The following is a 26,881-nucleotide window of genomic DNA, read 5'->3' as shown; positions in this document are numbered from 1 at the left end:
GGTTGAATAGCATGAAACTACAGCCAAGGAGCTCTTAAAATCATCTTAGCTCTACACATTTCAGTTGGCTCTTCTTTCCTTAGCTCTTCAATAATTAAAAAAAATTTTTAAATTATTTCTTTGTTCTTGTGTTTTGATTACAAACAAGAGAAGGCCGGCTTAACTTCATTAGCCTTAGGGTGACAGGAGAGTACAAAGGATAAGAAATGTTATCACAGATCACCCACAGTGGTCAATTCAGCAAACAGTGCTCTAGAGGAGCTCTATATGACATTCCAGTGACACTTCCAATCAAGGACAGTTTGGAAAAAGATCTTCAGTTTCACACGGAACAGAAAGATGGATAAAATAAGGCGGAATTCAAAGATGGAGGGGGTATGTCTCAAAAAAAAACAATCATGTAATAATTTGTTGTTTAGCAAAATCTTTCAGCTCCTTTCTGTTATCTGTTTTATAAGAGCTTCATGTAAAGGAAAGCTTACTGCAAGTTTACAGTACTAGAAAACCTGAAGTGAAATTAAAATGAGTTATCAAAATTAGTATCGGTCATCAACATGAGAGGACTCATCCAAACACTTAAACAGTCAATAATGAAAGGTAGGCCCAGTATGGCAATTCAGCATAGCTGGCTGCCCCCAGTGGCAGACAGAAAGCCTACACAAATAATTTTTATACGAAGCTTTTTGAACAGCTAAACGTATGGAAGACTAACACCAACACGCATTTTGATTCTAATAACACTATAATTAATCGTCACTAATAATCCTATAATATCATTACCACGTATGTCAGACTTGTAATTGAAAAAGATGGTTTACACTTGCAATAGAATTAATAACAGTAGAAACTGTGAATCTCACAAGTCTCAAAACTATAAAATTAATAAAGTCCCAAAGAAAGGAGAGGAAAAACACACAGAAAATATTTCAAGGGAAGGTGAAGTTGTGTTTTATGATGAATTCAGAAAAAATATTGCTACAAATTTTTAGTTTAAAGAAAAGCTCTGTAAATGTAAGAGCATACAACTAAGGATGCCATATTGGTGTGTGTTTTCTTACCTTCATATTTCTTCTGCTTTATAAAGTAATCCAACAAAATATTGAATGTAAAATTATCTGGAAAAATTCCATACTGAACCTGAAGAAAAGAAGCGAAAAAAGTTGTGTGCAATTGTGCTGCACATACCAGAAAGACAGAACCACAACACTCCAACTGATGCAATGTATGTAAGCAACACAAGAGATTAGCATGGCTCCTGTGATGTAGGCCCTCCAACTTCTGATGCACTGCATTTGTTTTAGTATTTTATCTGAGCCTTTCAGACAAGGAATAGCACTGCCTATCACGTTATTATGCCTCCCCTGCAATTAACATGATTTGGACACCAACACTATTTAAAATCAAAGAGCTTTCTGAGAAAAGAGAGGATTTAAAAGCTATTTAAAAGAGAGGATGTAAAAAGGCTATTGCTAAAATTCAAGCGCAATAGCAATTTGTTATTTGACGAAGAAACCTGAACTTAAACCCACAGTCTACAGGCCCTGGCTGCAACAGGAATTCCTGTCAAGCCACACTTGAATCAAAAGCCAATCAAATATATTCGCGTCTCTTCCTTGATAAAACTTACTTTGTTTTGTATTGTGTATAAGGCTTTATCTTGAGCGCCATATTTTAAGCACTGTCTGATCCAGCTGTGAATGGTCCAGTCTCTCAAGTACCAGGAATTTGGGCTATGCCGAAACCTAAAGATGACAAGAAGTTCTGGTGACAATATGACTCTGCTATCACAGAAACAAATTCTGTAATCAACCCAACTATGAGTTTCAAAACCTCACCATTCATGAACTCAGATACAAACTTCTCCATGCTTGACTTGGCAGTGAATCCCCACTCTCTAAAGAGCTCCAGATAGCCCTTTCAAGTAAGAAAAACAAAACTTTGACACATTAATAGTATGTACAAAGGGGAATCTGACCGTTTCACAAATGCGTAATATTTAAATTTCTCACTTTCCAGAAAGCCTCCTGCTTTTTTCTTGAAAAAAAAAAGAATACCAAAAAATAACATTTTGGTGTATTTACGAAGGCCAACTGAGACTGGTATAAATACTGTAGTAGTTTTTGACCTTGTCCTTGTGATTCTGTAAGACTGTATTGTGTAACATTTTGATGTACAATTGCCAGGATTGTCACAGCTACAACTGATTACATCAGCAGTATCAGAATTACATCAAAATATAACTGCATCTGAATCTTTGGAATTGTGTAATCTGATGTCTCCCGCCCTCTCTAAATCATGCCTCACTTCACCAGTTAAGAATTCATTATGCCTCAGCACAGGTCATCTCTGGGCTGCTGCATGCTCCATTTGCCTTAGAAATGCTTCATTCAGTGAGGCATACCTCATGCACAGGGAAACTCTGCTGGATAGCCTTTCCCTGCCTCCCTGAACCAGTTTAATCTATTCTGAGACACCTCATGCCATGACTTCAGCAGTCTTCCAAGGCAACCTACTCCAGTGCTTGACTAATTTGTACAATTAAATACTTTTAATTTCATTTCATCCTAATTCAGACACATGCACTTTGCTCCATATTTGAACAAACGGTGACAGAAAGCACATGGAACTTCAGATTTGGTAAACATTCAAGCATCAGTTAAAAGTTCAGTGGTAGGAGCTGCTGCCTTGGTCTTGAGCTGAATTTCACACCTGCATGTGAAGAGATGCATGCAAGTCTTTTTCAATTCAAATGAAAACTGATCTCAGTCCCCAGCACAGAAGTGACTGCCACTTTCTGTAAAGAACACCAATGACTGAGCTGAGCTCATGTGCAGATGCTCGCAGCCCCAAGCCAAGATGCAGCACCATTTAGAGGCAGGGTAGACGCTTCCATCTGAGTGAGCATGCTTTCCAGAACGTTTATCAGATTAATGTGGCCACCAACCCTCTTTCCCCCTCAGTAAATCTCTTGTCTATCACTGAGGGCTACACAGATGACCAAGGCTGGAAAAGTACTGCAGCCTAGAGAGCCTTCAAAACAAAGACAGCCATGCCAAAAGTGAAGCTAAACAACTACATAATCTAAATGTAAGTACTTGTAAGTGGCATAGAAATCTCCCCATTAAATTAAAATTTAATAGCAAAGAAAAGCATGCTTTGAATATTAAATTACAAGCATCCATTCTGGTACTATAATTACTTTCCATTTTCTTCTCTCTGGAGTTCAAATACTGAGAGTAGCAAGAATGTACATTTGCTTTCACTAAAGTCCTGGGTCATGGACAAATGCTTTCAGGAAGTATCAGTTACAGGAATTTGGATTTAATCATATTTTGATGAAAAATTATCCAATTGCTACAGACTCTTTCACCAGCAATTTAAGAATGGTCAAGCTGGAAAACCAGCACCCAGTAATAATGCTGCCAACATATTTCAAAGTTTCATTAAATGGTTAATATTGTTTCTCAAGTGGAAAACAACAGACCTGTCTTTCAAAAAGCATGACACTGATTCTCTCAAAAAATTAGGCTTTCTATTGATACAATCTTTGCAAATGAAAAACAAGTTTTCAAAAAACAACAACAAAAAACCCAACCAGCTGTTTTTAATGCATTTGAATATCCAACTTTTTTCACAGCTCTGTTTATTCCCTTGAGTACACCACAGTGAGAGAGAGCACTCCAATACTCCCTGTATCTTGGGACTGCTAAAGCTTACTGTAATGGAAGCTTCTAGGTTTCAAAGCAGAATTGGATTTGGACAGCAAAAGGCCTAACAGGCATACAATGTGGCCTAGAAACAGAATTAAGCTGATCCAGTCAACACTCGTTGCTGGAATCAATATGCACAAAATCCAGAGGCATGCCATAAAACCTTGTAAAAAATCTGCACACCAGCTTTTATAGAGCTGGGACTGATTTTTGCATGCACGCGCGTGTGCGTGCGTGTGTGTGTGTGTGTGTGTGTGTGTGTGTGTGATAATGACAGGATCTTTCAGATATAATTACTGCAAGTATGTTGCTATTAAGATCTTTATACTGATCTTTATGCTCAGGTCAGGTCTTGCCTGCCCTAGGTGCTATGCAAATGAAAAGCAAAGAGCTTCTTAACAAAGTAATTTTCTAGTTAATTCTAACAACTAATTACAAGCCAGTTGCATGGGAATGAGAGGAGACTGATGCATGAATGCAATATATATGCACGTACAAGATGCCTCAACACAAGACATGTCCATTAATCCACGATGTGGTAGGAGAATTGGAAGTGAAAAGGAAACAACTGCACTGCAAACTTTGTTTCTGATCCATACAATGCTGAGATAAGCTCTGTCTCTATTGTACTAGCTGAGAAGAAAAACCAACAGAGTATCTGTTTTTTACAGTTATCCTAGACAAATCAACCAAATGTTGCGGCAGGCGCTTGCACTTGAAATGGGATCAGGAAAAAGAGGAGGCTGCTCATCATTTTGACAAGCATTAACATCCTCCTCCTTCTCTTTGTCCACCAAACAGGATATAATTAAGCAAGGCAATATGTTCAAGGACAGATGAAAAGACAGAAGGAAGTTAAAACTACAGAAAAAAAAAGAGGATTCAGAATGAATTAAATAAAGGAAGTCTCCAGCAACTGCTGTGTGGTTAATGGAGAGACCAGAAGGTTATCTTGCAGATGCCTGGTGCTGAAATTCATTTTTCTGAGAACTAATAAAAACCAGAGAAGCCCAAGATTCTTACAATGTGTTTAGAAAAGACAAGAAGGAACTCTTAGAGAAGCTCTCTGTTGGTACACTTTAATGTTAATGGCTAAAAAATCAATATGGTCATCCTTCCAGTCATTGAACTGAGAACATCTGCCTCCATGGGGAATAAAACCAGAAATATTTATAATACAGGGAGAGCCTGAAATATCAAGGTCATTGTGAATCTAACAGCACACTACGCAATACTCTAGAGAATTATTTTTATTTTTGAAAGCTTTTCAAATTATGCAGTCCAGAAACTTGATTTTCACTAACAGTTGCTTTGTACTTGCACAATGATTATAACTTGGAAGACACAGAAGGAGCGTACAGCCTCAGTGCAAGGCAACCAGAACATTTTTAGCCAAGCAAGTACATTCTCTTGCTCACAAATAGGCCAGCACATTGGGCTACATTGTCAGTTTACTAAGTTACTGCATAAAGCCCTGCTGCTCATTATTTTCAACAGTGCTGGGGTACTCATGCTGTGTGAAAGAAACTAAACAATAAAAAAGTTTAACAGACGCTGAGAGTGCTTCATGGGGTGCTGTACTACTACAGCAAGCATGACTTATTTATATTGGTGCACTCACACACTGCAGAAAAGCTGAATTCCGGCCCAACTAATTTATTTCAGTCTTGCAACTTTGTTTGTGCCATCAAGTGGTCATGCACTCTAGTTGCTTTCACACATCCTGTCTTCTCAAGGGAAGTATGCAGCAAACCTGAGAAAAAACAGAACTGCCCCTTGCTGGTCTGCATTCTTTTTCCTAGGTTGATAGAGGGCACTTCATTGCTTTGGGGACAGTCACAAATGAGGAAGATGGTGAAGGGAAATTTGCTGCATTACAGAGGAGAAAGTGCTGTAGAAGTGACCATGAGGAAGAGCTCTGCTCTGCTCTTCCTGGTAGTATATAGAGAAAACAAGCTCAACATATCGGTTCCCATTGTTTGTTGTTCACAAGTTCCATTTTGGACTCCGTGACGTTCCTCAGGGCCAGCCCAATTCCTGATACTCCCAGAAGCTATCCTTGTGCAAGACACACTTTTTCCTCTTCCTCATTCTCCCCCATTCGCAGAAGGAAGAAACTCTTCCTTTCTCCACCTTTACCTGGCCTAAAGGGAAAGCATCTTGTAATGATCCACACATCCCTGCACTTCCTATCTCTCTTCCTTTAAAACTAGAGAGAAACATGGGTCTGCGTGTTCATATATTTTCAACAGAAGGGAGAGTCCCAGATTACTTCTCATCCACTTAAAATTCTACAAAGTCCCAACACAAAACGTGAAGAGTCTTAAAATGAATAAATATGATAGGAAATATCTCTGCAAACCAAGAAGAAACTATCTCAGTGGAACAAATCCGAAGCAACTCCAGATTTTACACAAGTAATACAGGGCTGGGAAGCATATTAACAATGCCATGTTTTTTTCTTCCCAGGCACATTTTTTCAGCTACAGTGCATAATGATCAAATGGATTCCAGGCAGGCTTAGCTTGGAAACTGGAAGGCTGTCACCCAAAACTCTCCCTTTGTTTGTCATTTCAAGCCACAAGCCTTGGGGAAAATCATCTACATTTTAAATGGACCAAGAGGCATTGCTCATAAATCAGTGTCAAAGAAAACAATCCTGGAAAAGCAATCATTATTGACAGAAATTTCCTTTAAAAAATGAACAGAACTCTATTTTTCCATCTCTTCTTTGACTGCCATTTTAGCCTTCACCTTTTTTGTATAAATCTTGTAAAAATTTCATGTGTAAACCTACCAGTCCTATAGAAAATGCCGCACACATTAACTGCCTACACTCAAAAACAGAGGGAACCCATTGCTTTTGTTTTGGAAAAAAACCCAAGTAGTATATGTACTATAAGATATCAATTATCAAAAGCAGTAATAGGACAGGTTAAAAAAATAGACAAGACAACTATAACAGAGCATAGTCTAAGGCTGAGGCAGAATCTTACACAAGCAGAAAACTGGTTTGCAGACTCCCTGAAAAAATCCTATGTTCAGCCCCTATTCTATTTTAATTTTTATTGACTTCCCTGTCTTTTATTTTGAACTAATTTAACTTGATTGCTTTGATGCTAAAATAATTCTTCTAAATTAAGCTCTTTCCACCTCCACATGAATTCATATTTCATGCACAACATTTTTTGTTCAAGATTTGCACAGAGCTCTAACACCACTAATGCATGTCTGATGATGGCCCCAAAACAGACTTAAATGATCAGATATGGAGAAACTACAGTATAGGACCACAGTCAAACATCAAGACTGAGCAGGAGACTTTAAGGATATTTTAAGTATCACATCTTGCTTCATGTTATACCACATTAGGTTTTTACTTCTGTTCACTTCAATGTTACAAGTTTACCTTTTTCTTAATCCTTAAACTTAGTAATAAGACTAGATTTGGAAAAGGAGATGTTTTGTCTAGAAGTACCTACTACACAGTTATTTAGGAAGCCTCAGGATATTATCTGGGTAACTTTCCTCTACCAACAACTGAAGGGAGAAAATTCACTATTCAGTAGTTTCAGGGTAGCTATTGCAGTGCTCAAAACTACATTCAAGCACAGAAAGCTCAGCTTCACAAAGTCTCTTTCTAACAGTAACTATCAGTTAGGGTGTAGTTTATTCTTTATTGACCTACCTATTTTGACAGTTTTTCTTTTTTTTCCTGCCCACTGTTGTCAGCCTTGTATCACTAAATGCTCTTCCTCCTTTTGATGAATTTAAGGGACCCTCAGGAGTAAAGCATAAGGAACAAGCCTTATTACATTAAAAGTTTAAAAAACAGTATGATCAAAGAATTGCAAAATCCTAGATAAATTTTACAAATTTCAAAATAATGTATGAATGGACAAGCAGTTTACCACAGCATGAAAGAAATGCTTTGCTTATACATAAATAGACCTAAGAGCTATCACAAAAGAAATAGCAATACAACAGATAAGGAGCCTATGGCAAGTTTGAAGCAATTTATTGGCATTCCTGCTATCGCAATATTTTAAACAGATAGTGGTATTTCTGAAAAATATCTGACTTATTTATCAATCCTTCCACGCAGAGGCAGTCAACCTAACAGGACTGCAGTGAAGCTGCTCTTCTGACCTTCTGCCCACAGGTTACACTAAGCAGCGCTGAACCTCCCTAGAATTATTCGCAAAGCACAAAGCAGCAATCCTTCAGACAACTTCATGAATATCCCACATGTTTACCTTAAATGCCTCAAATCTTTATTCTAATTAGTTCAGACTGAAAAAGCAACGCCAAGGCTCAAACAACATACGCACTCAGTACACTCTTTGTCCCTGGGAAAACTCTTCAAGGCTGCTAAATGTGTTTCCTAAAAAACTTAGAGGAGCCTTTTCATGTAGATTCATAGTACTTCAGAATTATGCATTCCCTGACAGAACTCCAATGGAAGTTCACTACTAAGAAGTGAACTAGTGAAGAATGTGAACTAATCTGTGTCAGTTTGGCTGAACACGCTCTATATGCCTAACCTGAAATAGGATGACATTAGTCACAGGCCTTATCTAGCAAGAAGCTTAAGACCTTAATATTTAAAAATCCAGTATCAACACAATTCCTTGTACTAGGTTAAAGAGAAGGTCATCAGCTAGCTCACTAAAAATGGACCTTTGGGGAGACTCACTGGGTAGGTAAAAGAACACTGCTATCAAGAAAAGGTGGTGATGCCTGCTTTAGTCTCATGAAAGAACATTATAACATCTCATTATCACATTCAGTTTTATTTCAAATGCAAACTATGAATAAAGCAACACCCCTTTTTGACTTAATGAAATGACGAGGTGAATGCAATGAAGGAAACCAAATAAACAGATTTTTGAATACAGCACTTGTATTTTTCTCCTTTTCCCAGGAAAACAGTTACCCACCACCCTTCACCTCTCCTACTCCTTTTAAACAAAGACAATCAGGAAAAATGCAGTTTTCTTGTCACACACATGAAGAATCTATACTACTTTCACCACAAAGGTGAAATTCACTCAAAGAGTGACAATTAAGAAGAAAAGCTTGTGTCATAATAACAACAATAAGAAAAACACAAAATCTCCCCAAACTACTGACTGTAAGGGGGACAGCTCTCTGTGACAAATGCTTCTGGACTTACAACTGAAATGACTGGTTTTGAATATAAATGTCACCAATACTGTAGAGAAAGTATCACAGGCTGAGAAAGCACACAGGGAATGATGAAGTGAGCTGTTGCTATAGTGATTCTGATAAGATTCTCTCAAGTGCCTTTCCTTTTCTCATGTAACCACAATCAAGTCTAATTTAAAACCGACTCTTCCATTAATTATATCTTTTTCCGGTATTCTGGCATGCAAAACCAGACAAATTAAGAACCATACAAGATACTACATTTCTTGCTTCAGGGAATTTTTTTTAATCTCAGCAGTTTCAAAGTGCATAAGGATAAAACTTGCTGTTTCAAAGCTCAACAAAGGGTCAGTTCTGCTGATTCTTTTACTTGGATCTCTGAAAACTGATTAACACAAGCTGTAAAAAAGGTATATATAATTAAAGCACTGATTTGATTGTTACCATTTTACTAACTCAGCTATGCCTGTCATTACTTCAACAAATTAAACCTGTCTGAAAGCTAGTGTACAAGTTACAAACTTCTCAAAACAAAAAACAAATGTTTGCAAAAGCCTGCTTGCAATTTCTAGTTACTGTTAACCAGAAAGGTAGCTCCCACTAGCTGCACTTCAAAAGTAAGTTTAAAATCTTTTGTGTACCAAATAGTACTTGTGTCATGGACTTTCTTCAACCATAGTTAACTTTATGTCATTTGATGGCTAAATTGCTTTAAAGCTCATTAGACTTAATTTTTAAAAAATAAATTATTACAGATGTTTCAGAAAACCTTCATCTCTTAGCTACCTACTACTGCAGGGATGTCACAGTGAAGCTTGCTTTCCAGCAACCATTAACCAAGCTGGACAGAGATGTAGCACCAAGGGCTTTCCATGCAAACAAAATAGTGACTTCAAGTTCTGTGACAGCTCAGTGTCAGAGAGAAATGCACCACATATCAAGGTGTTTCTGCCTTTTAGCACTAAGCCCAAACTATGAGAGAATACCCCTTTCACACCATATTAAATAGGCATACTTCATGCATATGCGTAAGAACTGCTGTCAAGAAAAGCAAATAAAGACTTCTTGATTTTATGGCAGGAAAAAAATCTCAGCCTTTAACAGACATTGCTATTATTGTATTTGCAAACAGTAGCTTTTTAACAATGCCTAATATTCAGTGTAGATTTAACCTGGGGCAAAATTAACATAATTTTGTTAGAGACCTAATCACTGAGACCTGCAGTCTACATTGTAACTATGTTGCATTTTCTATTTATTTTACTCAAATTCTTTATGGTTCACAAAATAGCTCCCAGAAATAGATCACACATTAGCTTCAAACGACTGCAGCATTCCACTGACTGACATAACCCTTGACACTTTCCAGTTTGATCACAGTTGAACTCACACAGATCATAAGTGATGTATTTCTGTCTTGAGTATGTCAAAGGCTGCAATACAGAGGTGTACAAGCCAAACTGTTTATTCTGCAGTTTGTTTCACACCACAATCAGAGCAAAAAAGAGGTGCTGGGAATACAGCACCTCTGAGTGCTTCAGGAATACAAATACTGAATGGATCTCAGTAAGCAACTTAAGCAGAGGAAGAACCAAACCTTGCACTTGCTGCCAAGCACTTCACAAACTAGATTTGCACAGTACAGGTTTTACCTTTTCAGATTTGCTGTCACAGGCACATAATTCAAGCCTAATTTTGCACTAATACATTTACATTTTTCACTGCTACAGTCTGATGTCCTTGTGTATTTGCTCTTCTTCTGCACCCCATGAGTGAAGGGGAGGCAGAAAAGAAGGCTTTAGTACTAAATGTAAACACCTAAAAAGAGAACAAACCCCCTGATACCTGCAGTTTCAGTCACAGCCACTGTCAATAAGGCAACCATTTCCAAAAGGTCAATCATTGGTGAATAGGCCAGGGCTACCACACAGTTCATCATTATTCCGTTTACTTTTCATGTCATGTCTCAATGAGCAATACTTACTGGTATTTCTTTTTTCTTCCACCCTTGCATTTTCCTAATAAAAATACTTTTAGCAAAGAGTTAACAAGAAATGCTCAACTCCTTTACACATTTTAAACTGTTCTCTAACCACAGTACCCAATCACAGCACTTCTGAGCCATCTAGTTAGCATACCTCTTAGTATATCTAACTTCTGAGACTCATGAGACCAAAATGTCCTTTGCCTCACTGCATATGTCAATCCCAAGGAACAGCAAGTACAACAAGGATAAACATGGCAAACTGGACCAAAGCATTTTGTAAGGCAGTTTGAAATTTGTGGGCTCTTACCAGCTACATGATTGTTTTATTATTTTCAGAAAAAGACTATGCTATCAGATCTGTCATTTAAAGAGAGACAGCAGGTACCTCTCTTTAAGTACTGCATGTACTGTAGGACAAATGCTCCCTTGCGTAGGTAGCTGCAAGCCGCAGAGTAAAATGAGGTCACGGCACCCAAAACAGGCAGAGAGAATTTCATAATGCAAAAAGGTATTTTGTAGTTTCTCCCCTTTTGAGACAGGAACACATCCAAGATTGCTAGTTATAAATACAGTGGTGACAGCACCAAGCCTGCCAGAGTCCAGTAAGCATTTGGACAATGCTGTCAAGCACATGGTGTGATTCTTGAGGTGTCCTGTGCAGAGTCAGGAGCTGGGCTCAATGAGCCTGACTGGTCCCTTCCAACTCAGCATATTCTATGATAACTCACTAATGCTTTTGGTTCTGCTAATGACTGGCCCACAATGCAAAGCCAGGATGACTTGCTACTTTGCCTTTTTACAGTGGCCTACTCAGACCTTGTATACAGGGTCCAAACTGACATTCACACAGCAGTTAAGGAAAACTGCAAAAAGAAGTAATCACTGCAGGACAGTAACTTAAATGAAGACAAAAACATCTTTTTGCTGGTAAAGTGGACTGTAACACTCCTGCTGCACATGTTCTGCTGTCACGCTCTCACAGTAGCTGCTTCACCTCATTCACCGCCAGTCAGACACACAAGCAGCCAGTCTCGTTTGTGGACTTTGGCACAAAATGTGCAGACAAGGGGGAGGGAGTGGGTGTCCATTTTACACCCAGCTGTCTGCTGCCAGAGGCCGTCTATTTAGCTTGTAGCTTGATTTAGTCCAGCTCTGCACACTCCCTAGTGGAACTTGGAAGAAAGGAGTATTTCCCCCCTCTTTTAAATGAAAGCAGCAGTTACAGAGGAGAGAGCAGAATAAATGTCAACATAAAGAGGATCATCATAACGTTGACTCTGGAGATTAAAGGCAGCTTTATATCCATACCAATTCTTAAACAACAGATATTACTCAAAGGTGAAAATCAGTTTGCAAATCCAGATGCCAAAATTTGTGTGCTTTCAGCCTGACAAGTTCTAGACTGAAGGAGTGGGGTGGGGGAAGGGGTGGGGGAAGGGGGGGGGGGAGGGGGAATAACCAAAATCCCTGCTCACTTTTCAGCATGAGAAAGGAATTATTATTGGGTCTACATTCACAGCTGAGCAAACAGGCATTTCTATCAGCTGCTGTCTTGTATATCCCATTCAAATTTTAACAATAAATCCAAGAAAGCATTCTTTGTCGCTGCTTAAATGCTCCCTAAACTAGATCCTGGGTCTAATCCCCACCTGGTCCAAAGAGAAAACACACAGCTCCTCCAAGCTACCAGTGACCTGCCCCAGTCACCACACATGCATACAACCATTAATTAAATGAAAGCTGGGAGACATGGACAACCTCAGCACCTTCCAAACATGTGCAGTCCAGCACCCCATAGAGATGCACCAGTGGTGAAGATAGAAACCAACTGATGAAAACAGCCACAGTGCTATTTCTGAAACAACCAACTCCACATTTAATTGAGTTCCTCCGGCTTTCAAACTGATGTAGCAATGGGGAGACAGAGAGGCAGCTGAAAAGCCTGGGGACATTCTCCTTCAGGGACAGGGACACATAAGGATTTAAGAAAACAGGTAAGAGGATAAAATCAGCCAACAAGAAAGGCTCAGACTTCCATCTAAGCTTTTTCCAAACCCATACTGTTCTTCCATCCCACAATGCCCTCCACAAAAAACCACAAAAGAAAGGTAAGGAAGGGACTACTCAGGGATTAGTAAACCTACTTAGGAACCAAAGATTTATCAAGTAAATCTCAGAAAGAGGTAACAGGAACTATGGCAGAAGGAACAGTTGCAGGTAGCTCAGCAGAGTGCTTGGTACAGAGAAGCACAGAAAATGCAACTGGACTCATTCCAGCAGACAACATAGATACGTTATTTGGAGCATGCAGCTCCAAAATGCTCACTATTAAAGCAGTATTTAAACAACAAAAAGAAAATCCCAACTAACCAAGCAAACAGCCAACCAAGCAACCAACATAGCAACCAACCAACAAAAAAGTAAGTATCCTGAATGACTGTTTGAGTATTTTTTTTTCATTTTGCCACTGAGCATCTCATAGTCAGAAATTTGCACCTTAACTTAACTTTTCTGTAAACAATAAGAGTAATAACGATGACCTTTGCTTATCTACTGATTCAATACTCCTCTATTCAATTACAGCAAAGCACTGTTTTGTGGATCTGTCTGCAATCAAGCTTCTGCCCTTAGGGAGAACATTTTTTCACAGGCACAAATGTATATGCAGAAATAAGCAGATATACAAGCTGAATAAATGTACCCTCTTATTTTAATTTTTGTTCTGCACTCTAATCTGTCTGGACATTTCTAAAGATGGAAATATTTAGAAAAAACGGAGCCATTGGAATAGAGTAACATTATTGACTTTTCAAATTTTTTTAACTGGGGCAAAAAAAATCTACAGTCTGTTGGATATAATTGCATAATTTTCTACATGTCTCGATAACTAAATGCTGACACAACACTTTCAGTCCTACAAAAGCATAAACATCTTTTTTTTTAACAAAAAGGCAGCTACTTGAAAATTAACACGCCAAATCATTTACAAGCTAAAGAAAGATGCATGCTAATGTAAGTCTACCTCCTCCCCATCATAATAATTTTCATTATTGGTTATAAAACCATTTTATCTAAAATGGAGTGTAAGAGAACAAAGCAGGTCTATAACTGTGGTGATTACTCCACCTCTTAACATGGTCATCTTAAATGTTCTTTCCATTTCCAAAGAGTTTCACCTTGTGGAACTCATATCACACCAGCAATCTGTTACTATATACAATGCAGCAATGTGCATCAAAACCACAGATAGTCTGAGCACAATAGATTATACTGGATCCACTCTGCTGTATCACATTACTAAGCTGAACATCTTCACTGTTACCAACAAAGCACAGAACACTTTTCTTGACTATCATGTCCAGTTAGATGGCATAGCTCCTTTTTTATGTGCTTGACCAGATCATAGTCATCTTAAAAGCCTGTAAACTAAACCAAGATTTTATGAAACAATGATTTTAAAGATCATATGGACTGTTCATTACATATAGTAAAATGAAGGGATGTCCTCACTGCATAGCTTTGTATTTCATACGTTGGCTGAGGTGCGACAGGAAGAAAATATCTTAATGCCTTTGTCCATCTCTCCATCAGTCTAGCCTATAAACTAGCACATGACGTGCCATCATTCAAACATACTGACAGTTTTCTTAACAAGTGTGGTGCAGAATAGGAATTCTCAGGCAGTGGAATGTTAGAGATGCTTTGGTCCCAGGCCTGCTCCCACACAACCTGCAAAAGCATGGTACAAAACTGCCACCATGGTACAAAACCAAAAATGTCATGAAACTACTTGTATAGGACTTACTAGCACTCACATTAGTCTCCTGAAAAAATGTTTCCTCAAACATTGTAAAGAAAAAAAAATGTATAGAAAACTGTCAGACAGACGGACATCCTTTTCCATGTTAAACTACCATGTGATATGCCCTGGAGCGTTCAAAAACATTTCACATTCTTAGTGGATGTCCAGTCCCACTTTCTTCTAAGACTTCCTTTAGTTACAAGTCAGAGAAAACAATCATAAGAAAAAATACAAAGTAAATCCTGGTAAGTGGGTAAACTTAACACATATATGTTTAACCCAAGATGTATTTTCAACCCAACAACTGCGACAAGCTATGCAACTCCTATTTCCCAGATTGAGGACATTTGAAAGCCGACAATATTTACTGCATATCTTCACTCTCTAGCTCCTAGCTTATTTTTTTCCATAATAAAATTAGTACAATATAGGCTTTAAATACTCATCCTGTTCTTAAAAATCAATTTTCAATAAAACTACTTTTCTTATCAGAAGCTCATCCACAGCTGCTTGCTGAGTCCATTTAAGCCAGGAACACCCTGATTCACCCCTTGGAAAACTGCCTTTAACGGCAATAAAATAACATCTCAGCTCAAAAACTACCTTTATTCTTTCTTTTACTACTGATTACAGTAGAAGAATCCTGATCACTGACATTCCTAAGACATTTTCTGCCTGGAAGCCTTTTGACTTTGTACTTGGCCCTCTATTTATGACATTTAAACTGTTCAGCATCTTGAGTATGCTGGTTGCAGTAGCACAAAATCCTGAATTTCCCGAAGTATACAATAAACACTCTCCCATTTTTAGCCTATTTTATTATTTCATATGTGCTATGTAAGAATAGATGAAGGTAAAATGGCCTAATATTTTAATTTGAACAGCTACCCCATAACCCAGTGCTATTCAGTACTACAATTCTGTAAATTAAAGCTAACCAAAAAATCAACATAATTCCTATTAAAAAAAAAAAAAAAAAAAAAAAAAAAAAAAAAAAAAAAAAAACAACAACAACAACAAACCAGTTTGCACACCCCAAAAATAAAATTCTGTATTAAAGGCACTTGTTTCCCCAAGAAACCTATATTGTACAGCTAGGCTTTACAAGCAGCATAACAAACTTGAGAAGGTTACTAGTTAAGCAACTGAAAACAGAACTTTTAATAACTATTGCCCCTTCTACAGCTGCAGACATAATATACTCTCCACTCTTCTATGTTATGCTTAGTTTAGCTCAAAAATTAGTATGTGACTCAAAATAGCAGGAATGCACGCTTATCACATCTAAGTTGAAACAGGAATAAAAACTAGCACCTACAAATACAAAAATCCTGACATACTGAGGATCTTATTTCACCAAATAAAAATAAGATTTCCTAAATTGGTACGTTTTAAATAGAAAACATTTTCTAAATGCTTTCCATGTTGCATTTAATATAATTAATGTTTACATACTCATTAAAATTTGAACATTTGCAGAAAAGCAATACTTTCATTTAAGGTTCTTTCTCAAAGGCAGCTGTCCACATCAGGAAAAATAGCATTCTGGTAAACATTTACCTCTTCTTTAAAAAAAGAAAATCAAATGTATAAAACAGAGCTGTAAATAAATACCTCTAAACCATGGAAGTATCTACAGAAGACTGTCTCTTTACTCAGTAAGAAAATGGTTCTAAATTGAGTACTATCCTTCCAAAGAAATTAAACTGGTTTGAAGAACTCGTTTTCTGCTGCCAGAAAATAGCAATAAGCCCTTATTTAAAAGGTAGTTTAAATTATAAACATGAAGCATTATTAAATATTTTATTTGAATTAAGGTTTCTTGCTTGCTGATTTAAACTAAGACCAAGTCAACAATCAAAATAATTCTAATTGTAATCAACCTATCGGCAATAAGACAGCTCCACAGGTCTACAGCATGTCAAGATTACTCCACATTAAGCTGACAGTAACAAGTAGTTCATAGTTATTTTTTCCACCACATTTGTTTTGATCCAAAAAGGAAATACTTGCACCACACAGAAGAGTGATTTAGGTTGATGGATAGAATAATCATAAAGTTAACAGTTCCTACAGAAGGGACCATGACAACTCTGCTAATGGTAGTAAGCCTAAAAAAAATTTATGGGTTTATATTGGTAGCTGCCACTTTCAACATAACTGAGAGAAAAGATTGCTGTACTGTTTCATACTGTTTAGGAAAGCTAAAGGACAAGGACCTCTGAAAAACCATTAACTTTTTTATTTTTTTCTGTTTACACGGGACTGGAGACTGGCTTTGACTGCTGTAGCTGCTCAGGGGCTGTAGAGAACCAGGAATTCCTTGCAGGCAAAGCCAGATAGAGTTAATTCTCTAGCATATCTTTATAATTATTAGTCATATTAGTCATTAACTAAAGCTAGCAAAGGAACAAATCTTTGCTTGTACTTGTTTTAAATTCTGAATCTTATAAAAGGTTTTAGTCCATCCTGTCCATTTGTGTTCATCTGAATGGCTTACTCTCTACATTCCCGGCTGCATTTAATCTCTATCTGGACTTTCAGTATTTCTAAAACATAATGTAAGATCTGCCTCGAGACAGACTTTTTGCCGATGCAGCGGTTTACTAAACAACTTCTGGAATGCCACTGGACATAGCAAAACTGACCTTAAGGAGGAGCATGGGTCAAACTCTGAGACAAAATTGCCCTTTCTCCTTCAATATATGAATGCAACAGTTGAGATCTCATCACATTGTACTTTAGACTATTTCCCATAGAAGCTACTAGGCAAAAAGCTCTGAAGTGTTGGCAAGAAAGATGCCAGGTAAAAGATACGGAAATCTGCTACACCCTTTTCTTCCTAGAATTGTAATGAAAGCCTGTCTTCCAATATTAAATGAAAAACGTATCCACATGGAGGTGTGGACAAAGTAATTTCTGTCAATTTCTGAATTTGGCTTCATCTATCTATTGACTCTAGAAATATTGCGGATGATGAGGAGGAGAGATTACCCCCAGCACTGATACTGCAATCTGTTTGTAGAAGAATCCTTATTTTCCTCTTGTTTTAAATGTAAAGCTTTTAAAATCCAAATGCTTATCCTTCTAGCATTGGCAACATACAACTAAAAAATTAGTGCTGATGAAAAGCCTTCCAACTTTTTGTGCTTTTATATGCAGTGCCCAGAAAATTCTTTAGCAGTTTCTGCAACGTTTAAAGAAAACTATATACAAAAGGACAAATGAACTATGAAAAGCAGACGACTGAAAGGGCATGTATTACAGGAAAAGAGCCTTCTGAATGCTCTTCAATATGCTCGTCAATGTTTTATCTTTAATGATGGTTCTCCTGCACTTCAAAGCATGCTACACTGAGCACACTGAAATTTGATGTTGTTACAGGATAAGGCTTGCCGAAATTTGGCTCTGGGTTCTGAAATGTAGTTACTAATGTTTTTTTCCAAATATTCCAACAGTTTAGACTGTGACAAACCACGGGCATATGAAGACAACAGAGAAAGTGAAAGATGAGAGGGAGAGTAAGAACGTGTGCCCCTCTGTGCAGAAATGAGTGAATGCTGGAGCCTCAGCACAGTGGAGTCCCTACAGCCAGAACAGCTACATATGACAGCACTGGCTTGGATAGTGACCAATATTTCTTCACATAAAGCAGCATCACACACTGGCAACCATAGCAGAACAGCAGTAAACACTGGTATTTCTGTCATTCACATGAAAAGAATTAAATATTCTAATGAGGTATATATCTCTGGTGTTTCCCTTCCTTGTGCCTCCCTACCTTCTGAAAAGCTGCCCAAATCTTTTGCAAATTAACTTATTTTAAAGCACTCAGCCTAGGCAGGTGTCCAAACTGGTAAAACATACCATGCCAACAAAATGTGCCAGCAAATTGTAATTTTCTCTTCAGATGCTTCCACCACTTCTCAATATCATTTAAAAATATAACTGCTGCATAACTTGAATAGCAGGCAGCTATTTCTGACTCATTTATTTTTATACCTTTTTTTAACCCATATACTTTTCTGGAGACATTGAAAACCAAGATTGGATCAGTTATTTCACCTACAGCCTTAAGAGACTGAAAACACCTCAAAGGAAGAATTAAATAAGTTGCAGGACTCTGTTTATATCTCCTATTTGTGCTGGAACAGGTAATGGTATTCATTACGTACTGTAGATTTCTACACAGAAATGAAGTACCATGCTAGTAAGAATGAATGTCACACAAATATCATTCAGGAATACATTTTTCTTGGTACACTGTGAAAATTTATTATAAACAATACTTTAGAGTAACAACATTTTCAGACACTAAGCTGCTTGACTAGTATGAAAGTAAAAGTGCAACTTCTGCACCCACAGAACAGACATTCAAATAATAGAGAGTGCAGGTGAAACTTACTTTGCATGTAATGTTGCCTTGAGCAGTAACACACAGGTATTATTAGGAAAAAGCACAATTTCATGTGGACAGATATCAGAGCCCCAAAATTATTTTAAGGCTGAAATCAGGCCTCAAAACTGTAACTTACTACCATCCAAACTAAACAATTCTATGATTCTATTAAAGATAGTACATCTACGGATGTGGGAGAATAACTTCTAATCATTTGCTATTGTCTCATTTTGTGATTATAATCAGGTATGGACCCCAAGTAATAAATCCTGAAGTCTGCAGAAACAGCTGTGTTTTCAAAAAAAAAGTTACCAATAACAGAAAGATAATAAAAAAATCTAGGCAGATTGTGCAAGAATTTGTAGAGCACATGCACATACAAAAACATTCTCCAGACATTCTGTATACTTTTTTCTACATGGTGGGTCATGGGTTTAATGCAATTAAAAGTTCTCTTGAGGGGTCTCAACATAAGAAAAACTTCACCCATTCTTTTCACACACATTGAAAAATCTTTGTTGGCATAAAACCTACATACAAAATCAGCAGTTACCTCATCACAAACCCCCTCTTCATTATGCTAATGTTTCAATCATAAGAAAAACACCCTGATGTGTGAAATAGTGACATCTCAGTGAGACAGGACAAAGTACAGCGAAATGCAGATCTTTGATCTGGCTGAAAGTGCTCTGCATTCTGATGAGAATTTTTGCTGGGATCCTAGGAGATGAAAGGATTTTTTTAAAGCCTGACAGTTAACAGAAGGGGGGAGGTATTCAGAAGAGAACAAAAAGAGGAGCACTGAAAGCAGATGACATCATGCCTCAAACTGGCCTTTACCATCTTACTGACATGTTCCACAATAGCAGTTTCCACACAGCTATTCCTGAGCTCAAGATCCTCTATGGAGACAGTATGGCTGGAGATCCTATGCTTTAAAAGGACAGAAAATAGAAATAGGTCTAAATATAACACATACATTTTATTTCGGGATCCTAAATGCCTTATGATAATGATTCAGAATACTACTTTTTGAAACTATGTTCTGCCTCATATTATAGATCGAAAGTCTCCAGCCTACAAAGCTAACAATTACAAGATCTGTCACTCCCATCTCCAGGAAAATCCCATGCTGCAAGCATGGAAATGCCATTATTTCCCTCTGATTCTTCCCACAGGCACTTTGTCTTTTGTACCAGGAACATCTTCCAACTTTGCAGGGTCCTTGGAACTGATTATCTTTCCCCTCAGGTTCCCAGAGGCTCCAAACACTAGGGAGAGGTACCAAATTTCCCTCTTTATACTCTACAAGCAGCTAAGAGTAAAACCACAGGACTTTGGGAGCATTCTGATTATGTTCAGTCAAATGCACACACAGTCAACTTACCATGTACAGGCCATATATACAACAGTTGTTTGCAATAGACTTCTATACCTCAGAAGACATAAAATGTAAAAAACAGACGCAAAACCAGTTTTTCTCTGATACTGCTTTTCTCCTGTTCAGAAGTTTCCTCTGCTTAAATAAAAGAAAAATTGTACTTGGAATTTTCTCATTAAGTCAGAAAAAGAGAGATTTCCTGTCAAAGCTTCTCTGCTTCTTAACTTTCCCTCCCTACACCCCTCATTTATGTTTCATGGTGTGGCCATTTACATGGGACATTTTTGTGTGTCAAACATCCTCACAGCTGCCAAGACCTATCTTTATAAAAATGCCATCCATTTTACTTCCAGCCTAAGTGCAAACTGTAAAGACCAACTAAAGTGTCATGCAAATACCTGTATCTCCTATACCCTAAAGCTAGAATGCATATTTTCACTTGACAGAGAAAATGCTGTTATAATTAGGATTTTTACATGCTGTTTCACTACCTGAATACACATCCATTTTGAGAATAGTTTGGAATGAAGTCTCCTTGAAAACAGATACTAATACCGCCTAAAGACAGCATTTTGCAACACCAAAACAAAGCACCATCACAGGGACACAAAGAAGAAAAATTGCAGCCAGAGCATGTCCAACAAGCCATGTGACACATCAATACTTTTCTAGTCTCCCCATATGGATGACTAAAATCTGTATCAATGGCACATTATTATATTTGATATGCACACAGCTGTACTCTCACCAGCCATAGTGGAATTCTATCTTAGGAAAACTGTAAATAACCATGATTACTTTTGAACTGTAACTCTCTCTACTAGAAGGTGTTCTTAAGGAGAGAAATCCTGTGTTATAAGCCAAGGTACTAACCAAGCACACATTAAGACTAAGAAGGTTATTTACTTGTTAGAGATTCCCGTAATATTCTCTCCCTTTTACTATGGATCATTTTTTATGCTCCTAAGTTTTTGTGACTCTTTCTGAACTCCTTTTCTCAAGAAGAAAGAATCTGTAAGATACATTACAAACACCCTACTGTCTGGATTTTATCTGTGCGATTTTGAGACTTAGCTATTAAAACTACCCCACTTTCCTTTGTATGTCAGGGAAGTCAAAGGTCTCTTGAAATCCCTGACCCTAGAGGGCCTGACTCCATCAGAGAGAACGTAAGGACATGTGGCATAATACAACACATTCAAGAATGTTACTAAAAGGTGCTAGAGGGCTCTCATTAAACTGGCTTTACCTTCTTCTGTTTTTATCTCTGCTGTTGCAAGATGGAAAACTGACTTCTGTCTACAGATTCTGATAAGACTAGTGAAATCTTGATCAAAAGGAATGATAACGCCACTAACCTGCCCTCTGTGAGTGAGTCTTCTTCCTACTTTTATTTTTAACCTACAGGATACTGCTAGTATTGACCCATTTCTATTGTTTCCATATTGAAGTTCCGAGGTTCAGATACCATCCCAGTAGTAACACAGAATCAGTCTAATGCAGTCACATACTTAAAACAGTGCATACACTTAAACCAGCTATCCAGAAAACACCTTAACTAAAAAAACCCAATCACTATTTATAAATAACAACCTGGCATTATTTGTATGTTCTCTCATGTGCTTTGACAGGATGTGTTACTTTTTCCATCAAAAAACTTAGTTCTCAAAATGTGTGTGCAACTGTCTTAAAATTTATTCTAGTGATCAGCAATAATTGCTACTCTCTCAAAGTCAATATTGAGAGGTATTGACTTGAAGTAAACAAGCATTCAACTGACACTACCAGAAAACGTGTACACTTCAATCAACACAAAAATAGTAGGCAAAAGATGTTAACAACCCATGCATAGAGTGAACTACACAGCTCTACTGGGAAACATACAAGTACTAAGGGGACAATATATTTCGTCCACCCTTGACTTGACTTGACAGTATGCCCATTTTCATTCTTCTGTGTTCTAAGGAAAAAAGCTTCCTTGAGTCCTACACTTAAACATGCAAATATCATGTAGCCAATTCAGATAAATAATGATTCAGAGAACAAAAATAAAGTATTGAAAGGAAAAGCTGTGAACAAACGTGACTATTTATATTTTCGGCATCTCTAACATAAACCAAAGCTGCAGGTTGCATTAGCTGCTCGCTCAGTATCTCAGATTAACATGCTTGACAGGAGACAATGCCAGAGGTCCACAGAAGGGCAGCCATAACCACGCAGAAGTTGCAAGAAAGCCCTTGGCTGTGAATTGTAAGCCAAGTAGATGCGCATACTTTGCAAGAGAGAAATCAAAAGCCAAGCAGCTGGAAAGGGTCAGTCTTCCAAGGACAATACTTCATGGTATTTACTCTTATGGCTCAAAGTTTGTGTTGAGGGGAAATGATGCTTACTTGTAAAGGTAGTATTCGGCCTGATCCACTTCTTCTCGTGAAGAAATGTTGTCCACAAACTGATTAAAAAATAAGAAATACAAGCTTAAAAAAGGAGCACTCACATGAAACATATTAGAAGAAAATAACAAAATACACTTGTTTCGCACATTTACCTACCTGACAGTACTGGAATTCTTCATATCTCTGCTCGCTCCTAATTCTGGTTTCTTCTAGACTGCTAAAACTCAAATCTTTTTAAACTGAGAACTCCCTTCTTTAATTCTGAGAAACTTTATGCTTGAAAAAAAAGCTTTTAAAGTATAAAGTATGCTTTATACTTTAATCTTGAAAGCCATCTGAGGATTAAACACCAATAGCTCAGTACCCTGTATTTTTGCTGTTCCTTTAAATCTTTGCTCTTTAAACATACTCTTTATTTAAGCATATATTCAGTTCCTCACATTTTTGCCACAATTTTGACAGAGTTTTGACATGACACATTGCTTTCTCAAAAAAATAATATTTTACCTATAGTTTGCCTGTTGTGCCTACTCATAGTATATATTGTGAAGCACAGGGACAGCAAAATTTTGTATTTCACTATACTTATAAACAATGGTAAGAAAAAAAATCACCATGCTGTACTGCACAAAAGTCCTCTCATTTACAATCCTGTCTTCTTAGAGAACTCCCAGTGCTATCAATTACTTCAATACAAGCCAAGTTTTCAACCAGATTTATCTTATGGTAACAGTGAATCTTGTTTTCCTGTACATTTTACTAACATAAATATAAAGGTGCTGGAACACTACAGCACCTTAATAATACAATACCTTTAGTTCAGAACAAACAAATATGTTCTCAAGGCCAGTACTTCTCTTTACCCTAAGCCTAATCTAAAAATAATTCAGCTGACTGGTATTTGGTCTCCCATTCCTTCATTCTCTTTGCATGCTGTATACACAGAGATCTCATCTTCTGAGCATGCCAATAGCATGCCTGTGTACTTTACCTACATTCCAGAAAATATGAATCTGATGTTAGCTTCAGATATTGGAAAGTGGGGCTGTTTGACAATCTGAAAATGCCATTTCTCCAGGGAGGTGAGCCCAAAGCAGGAAAGGATTAAATCTGATTCATAAAAAGGAGAGGAACACCTACTTCCCCCGTGGACACTATCTCAGAAGCAATGGTCAAGAATGCTTGATCTGTGTAAATGCCTGCTCTTGTAAATGAACAAATCGTTCTGTGACTCCTCAGTTAGTGGTGCAAATTATCCTAATTAGTGGTATTACTGAGATAACTCAGCTTCTCTAGGTAATTTTGAAGACTGAAATCAGTTTGTTGTTTTGGCTTTTAAACAAACAACTTATTTATTCTCCTTCTTCTTTACAAACAATCATTTATTTACATATGGAATTTAAAAAAAACATATCTCTGCTTTTCCTCCCCTTTTCCAGATTAACCTATCCAAAGGATGAAACTGGTTACTCTTCCCAGTAAAAATAATGGCTTTGCTTAACCCATGTCAGCATTTGCTCTGCCTCAGTCTGCTGCAGTGAAAGAAAACTATAAAAGCAAAATATGTCCACCTCCACCTCACTCTAAAGGAAGCCTGGAACTGGAAGAAGACAGACAGTGCAGTGTACTAATTCAATCCATTCCCTTAGCAGCCTGGGCTCTTATGCACTGCCTGAGGAGGTTTTAAAGCTCTCACAAAGAAACCACAGGAAGGCAGGAAACACATATTACAGAAATACACAACCCAATAACAGCGAGGCCCAATTTTACTGAGGAAAAAAATCTGTTTTGAAGACCCTATGATCTGCCTACTAACTAATGAGTACCAAGTATCAATAAAACAGCTTTATACAGCAATTTAATAGTATAACAAGACATTTATGATCCTGGAACTCCTAACAGAAGTGGTATCATTTATCACCTCTCAGCTCACTTCACTACACAAGCATTCCACAGTACTTCTACCAGTTTAAGATTGGGATTTATTTCCTTACCCGGGCTACTGTCAAAGAGCTGACAGGCAGTTTTCTTTCATAGGTTCTGTCCATTAAGTGGGCTAAGTCAGCTGGAGAAAGCAGAAAAAGTATGTGTTTAATCAACTGGCATAACAGGAAAATCTGCAAAGTCATCATATAACCTAGAATACAATCTATGTCCATGAAATCAAATTCCATGTTCTTAACATTTCCATTTTAAAACTGTATGGAAATAGTACTTTCAAATATTGTTGAACACTTTAACAGAAAATAATGCACGAGAAAATTCTCAACATGATGATCCTATCTTTCTAGAAAAAAAAGGGTAAAAGAACCTACTCTAAATTGGTATAACTAATATAAGTCACCTAAAACAAAAAAATTAGCAGGTGTCCTTAAAATTCCCACATGTTTTCAAGCCTAGCATATGCTGGACAGTGCTTTAGGCATGGATTTTTATTTTACCGTAAAACAATGAGACACAGAAACATGTAGTACCATATTGATAAACCTTACAGTCACGAAGAGCAATCCAAAGAAATCCTGTCAATCAAATGGGGCACTGCACCAGTAACTAAGTAGCTTTACAGCATTCTGCTTCAGCAGTCATATAACACTATTCATCTGACCATGCAGGAACTTAACTTCTGACTGTCAAACAGGCAGCCAGCCATTGCACTTAATGAATTAATTGGAAGCTAAATTAATTTAATTTGGAGTTTTAGCTTTGTACTGTTCCTGGAAAATAAAGGTTATTCAGAAAGAGTAAGCTGCTCAACATATGCCTAATGTCATCTGTTTGAGCATGAACTGACAATATCAAATCTATAAGCTTTAGAGACTTCAACCATGCTCTTTCTTGCTATTCTCCTCCATCTTGAGGACCAGAAATCTAACACATTCCCTCTGCAACATTTGGAACTTGCTTCCTCCTTTGCAACTGTTACTCAGTGAGTCACTCCTTTGACACTTCTCAGTAAAGCCCACTGGCCATCCTTGGCCAGCTGATCGGCTGGTTCATTTTACAATTAATTTTCTGAAAAGGTCAATCTGCTTCCACACCTCTCATGTGTGAGAGAGGCAGAAATCACAGCACTACATCAGAACAGACTAACCCTTCTACTCTTGCAAAATTGTCAGGGGCATAGCACTGCATCAGTAACATACTCTGTCTCTGAGAGATGCTGTCCACAAAACAAGTGATATCCCTATTTATTACTTTTAAAACACCTGTACCACAGTGAACACTGGAGGGTACAGTTTTAACAGAATGAATGACATTCATTATAGGTAATCTGTCAAATTACAGCACATGGATGAAGCTTTCAGTAAAATGACAGAGCCATGACTTGGAATAAAACAATTGACTCCTAGTCTGTACAATGCTGTTGTCTGCCACATAGCAGTATTCCTTGTTTACTTAACAGCTTTTCTCCTGAAGAGTTCTTCAAAACACAAAATGAGCATTTATCTTCTGGCTGAGGAAAGGCAAATTTACCATGACCATGAAAGCAAAGAGAAATTTGTGACAAAGTTAGTAAGGCCAGTATCAGCGTCTACAAAAGACAGCACCAAGACGCTAAAGTGATGTGGGCGATCAAGGCCATGCTACACAAGATATCCACTAAAAAACAAATGCAATTTGTTTAATGGTAAAGAAATTTATATGGGAATGTCCTTACAGGAAGTGTGTGTAAGTGCCTTTGACTCTGTATTACCCATCTCTCCAGAAGTCACAAAGGTCATGATGAAGCACATGGGTAAAGGCACAGGGAGCATTCCCAGTAGTGCTAGAATTTAGAGAGAAGGGATGCTGTGACCAACTCAGCTTATCCAGGTCAAAGCACCAGGTAGGTCCTTGCCTAAAAGAAGTCAACTGTCATTCACCATTCTTAATCTCCATTTTGAGACAGCTGGAAAGAAATGTTTGCTTCAAAATCTGCTATCTTTGATGATACTGAAATGCGGACCTGAGACTCAAGAGTTCATTTATCTATTCCAGAACTCTTTTTGTTATGCATACCCTCCCAAAGCTAAAAGGTGATCCCTATGACCACTCTGGGC

General features: G+C 37.6%; 1 protein-coding gene across 1 annotated transcript in view; it reads right to left on the bottom strand.

Annotated features, from left to right (window-relative positions):
* MRPS27 (mitochondrial ribosomal protein S27) overlaps positions 1-26,881 on the bottom strand; it is a 42,766-nt gene that overhangs the window by 10,309 nt on the left and 5,576 nt on the right. The window contains exons 3-6 of the mRNA XM_063180616.1: positions 24,836-24,906; positions 22,839-22,897; positions 1,628-1,742; positions 1,059-1,137 (exon numbers count right to left, since the gene is read on the bottom strand). Of these exons, the coding sequence (XP_063036686.1) occupies positions 1,059-1,137; positions 1,628-1,742; positions 22,839-22,897; positions 24,836-24,906 (324 nt within the window). The remainder of the gene's footprint in view (positions 1-1,058; positions 1,138-1,627; positions 1,743-22,838; positions 22,898-24,835; positions 24,907-26,881) is intronic.

Source organism: Melospiza melodia, chromosome Z (genome assembly GCF_035770615.1).
Source record: "Melospiza melodia melodia isolate bMelMel2 chromosome Z, bMelMel2.pri, whole genome shotgun sequence".
NCBI lineage: Eukaryota > Metazoa > Chordata > Aves > Passeriformes > Passerellidae > Melospiza > Melospiza melodia.
The sequence above is the reverse complement of the archived record's forward strand: the minus strand, read 5'-3'. Positions and strand labels throughout refer to the sequence as shown.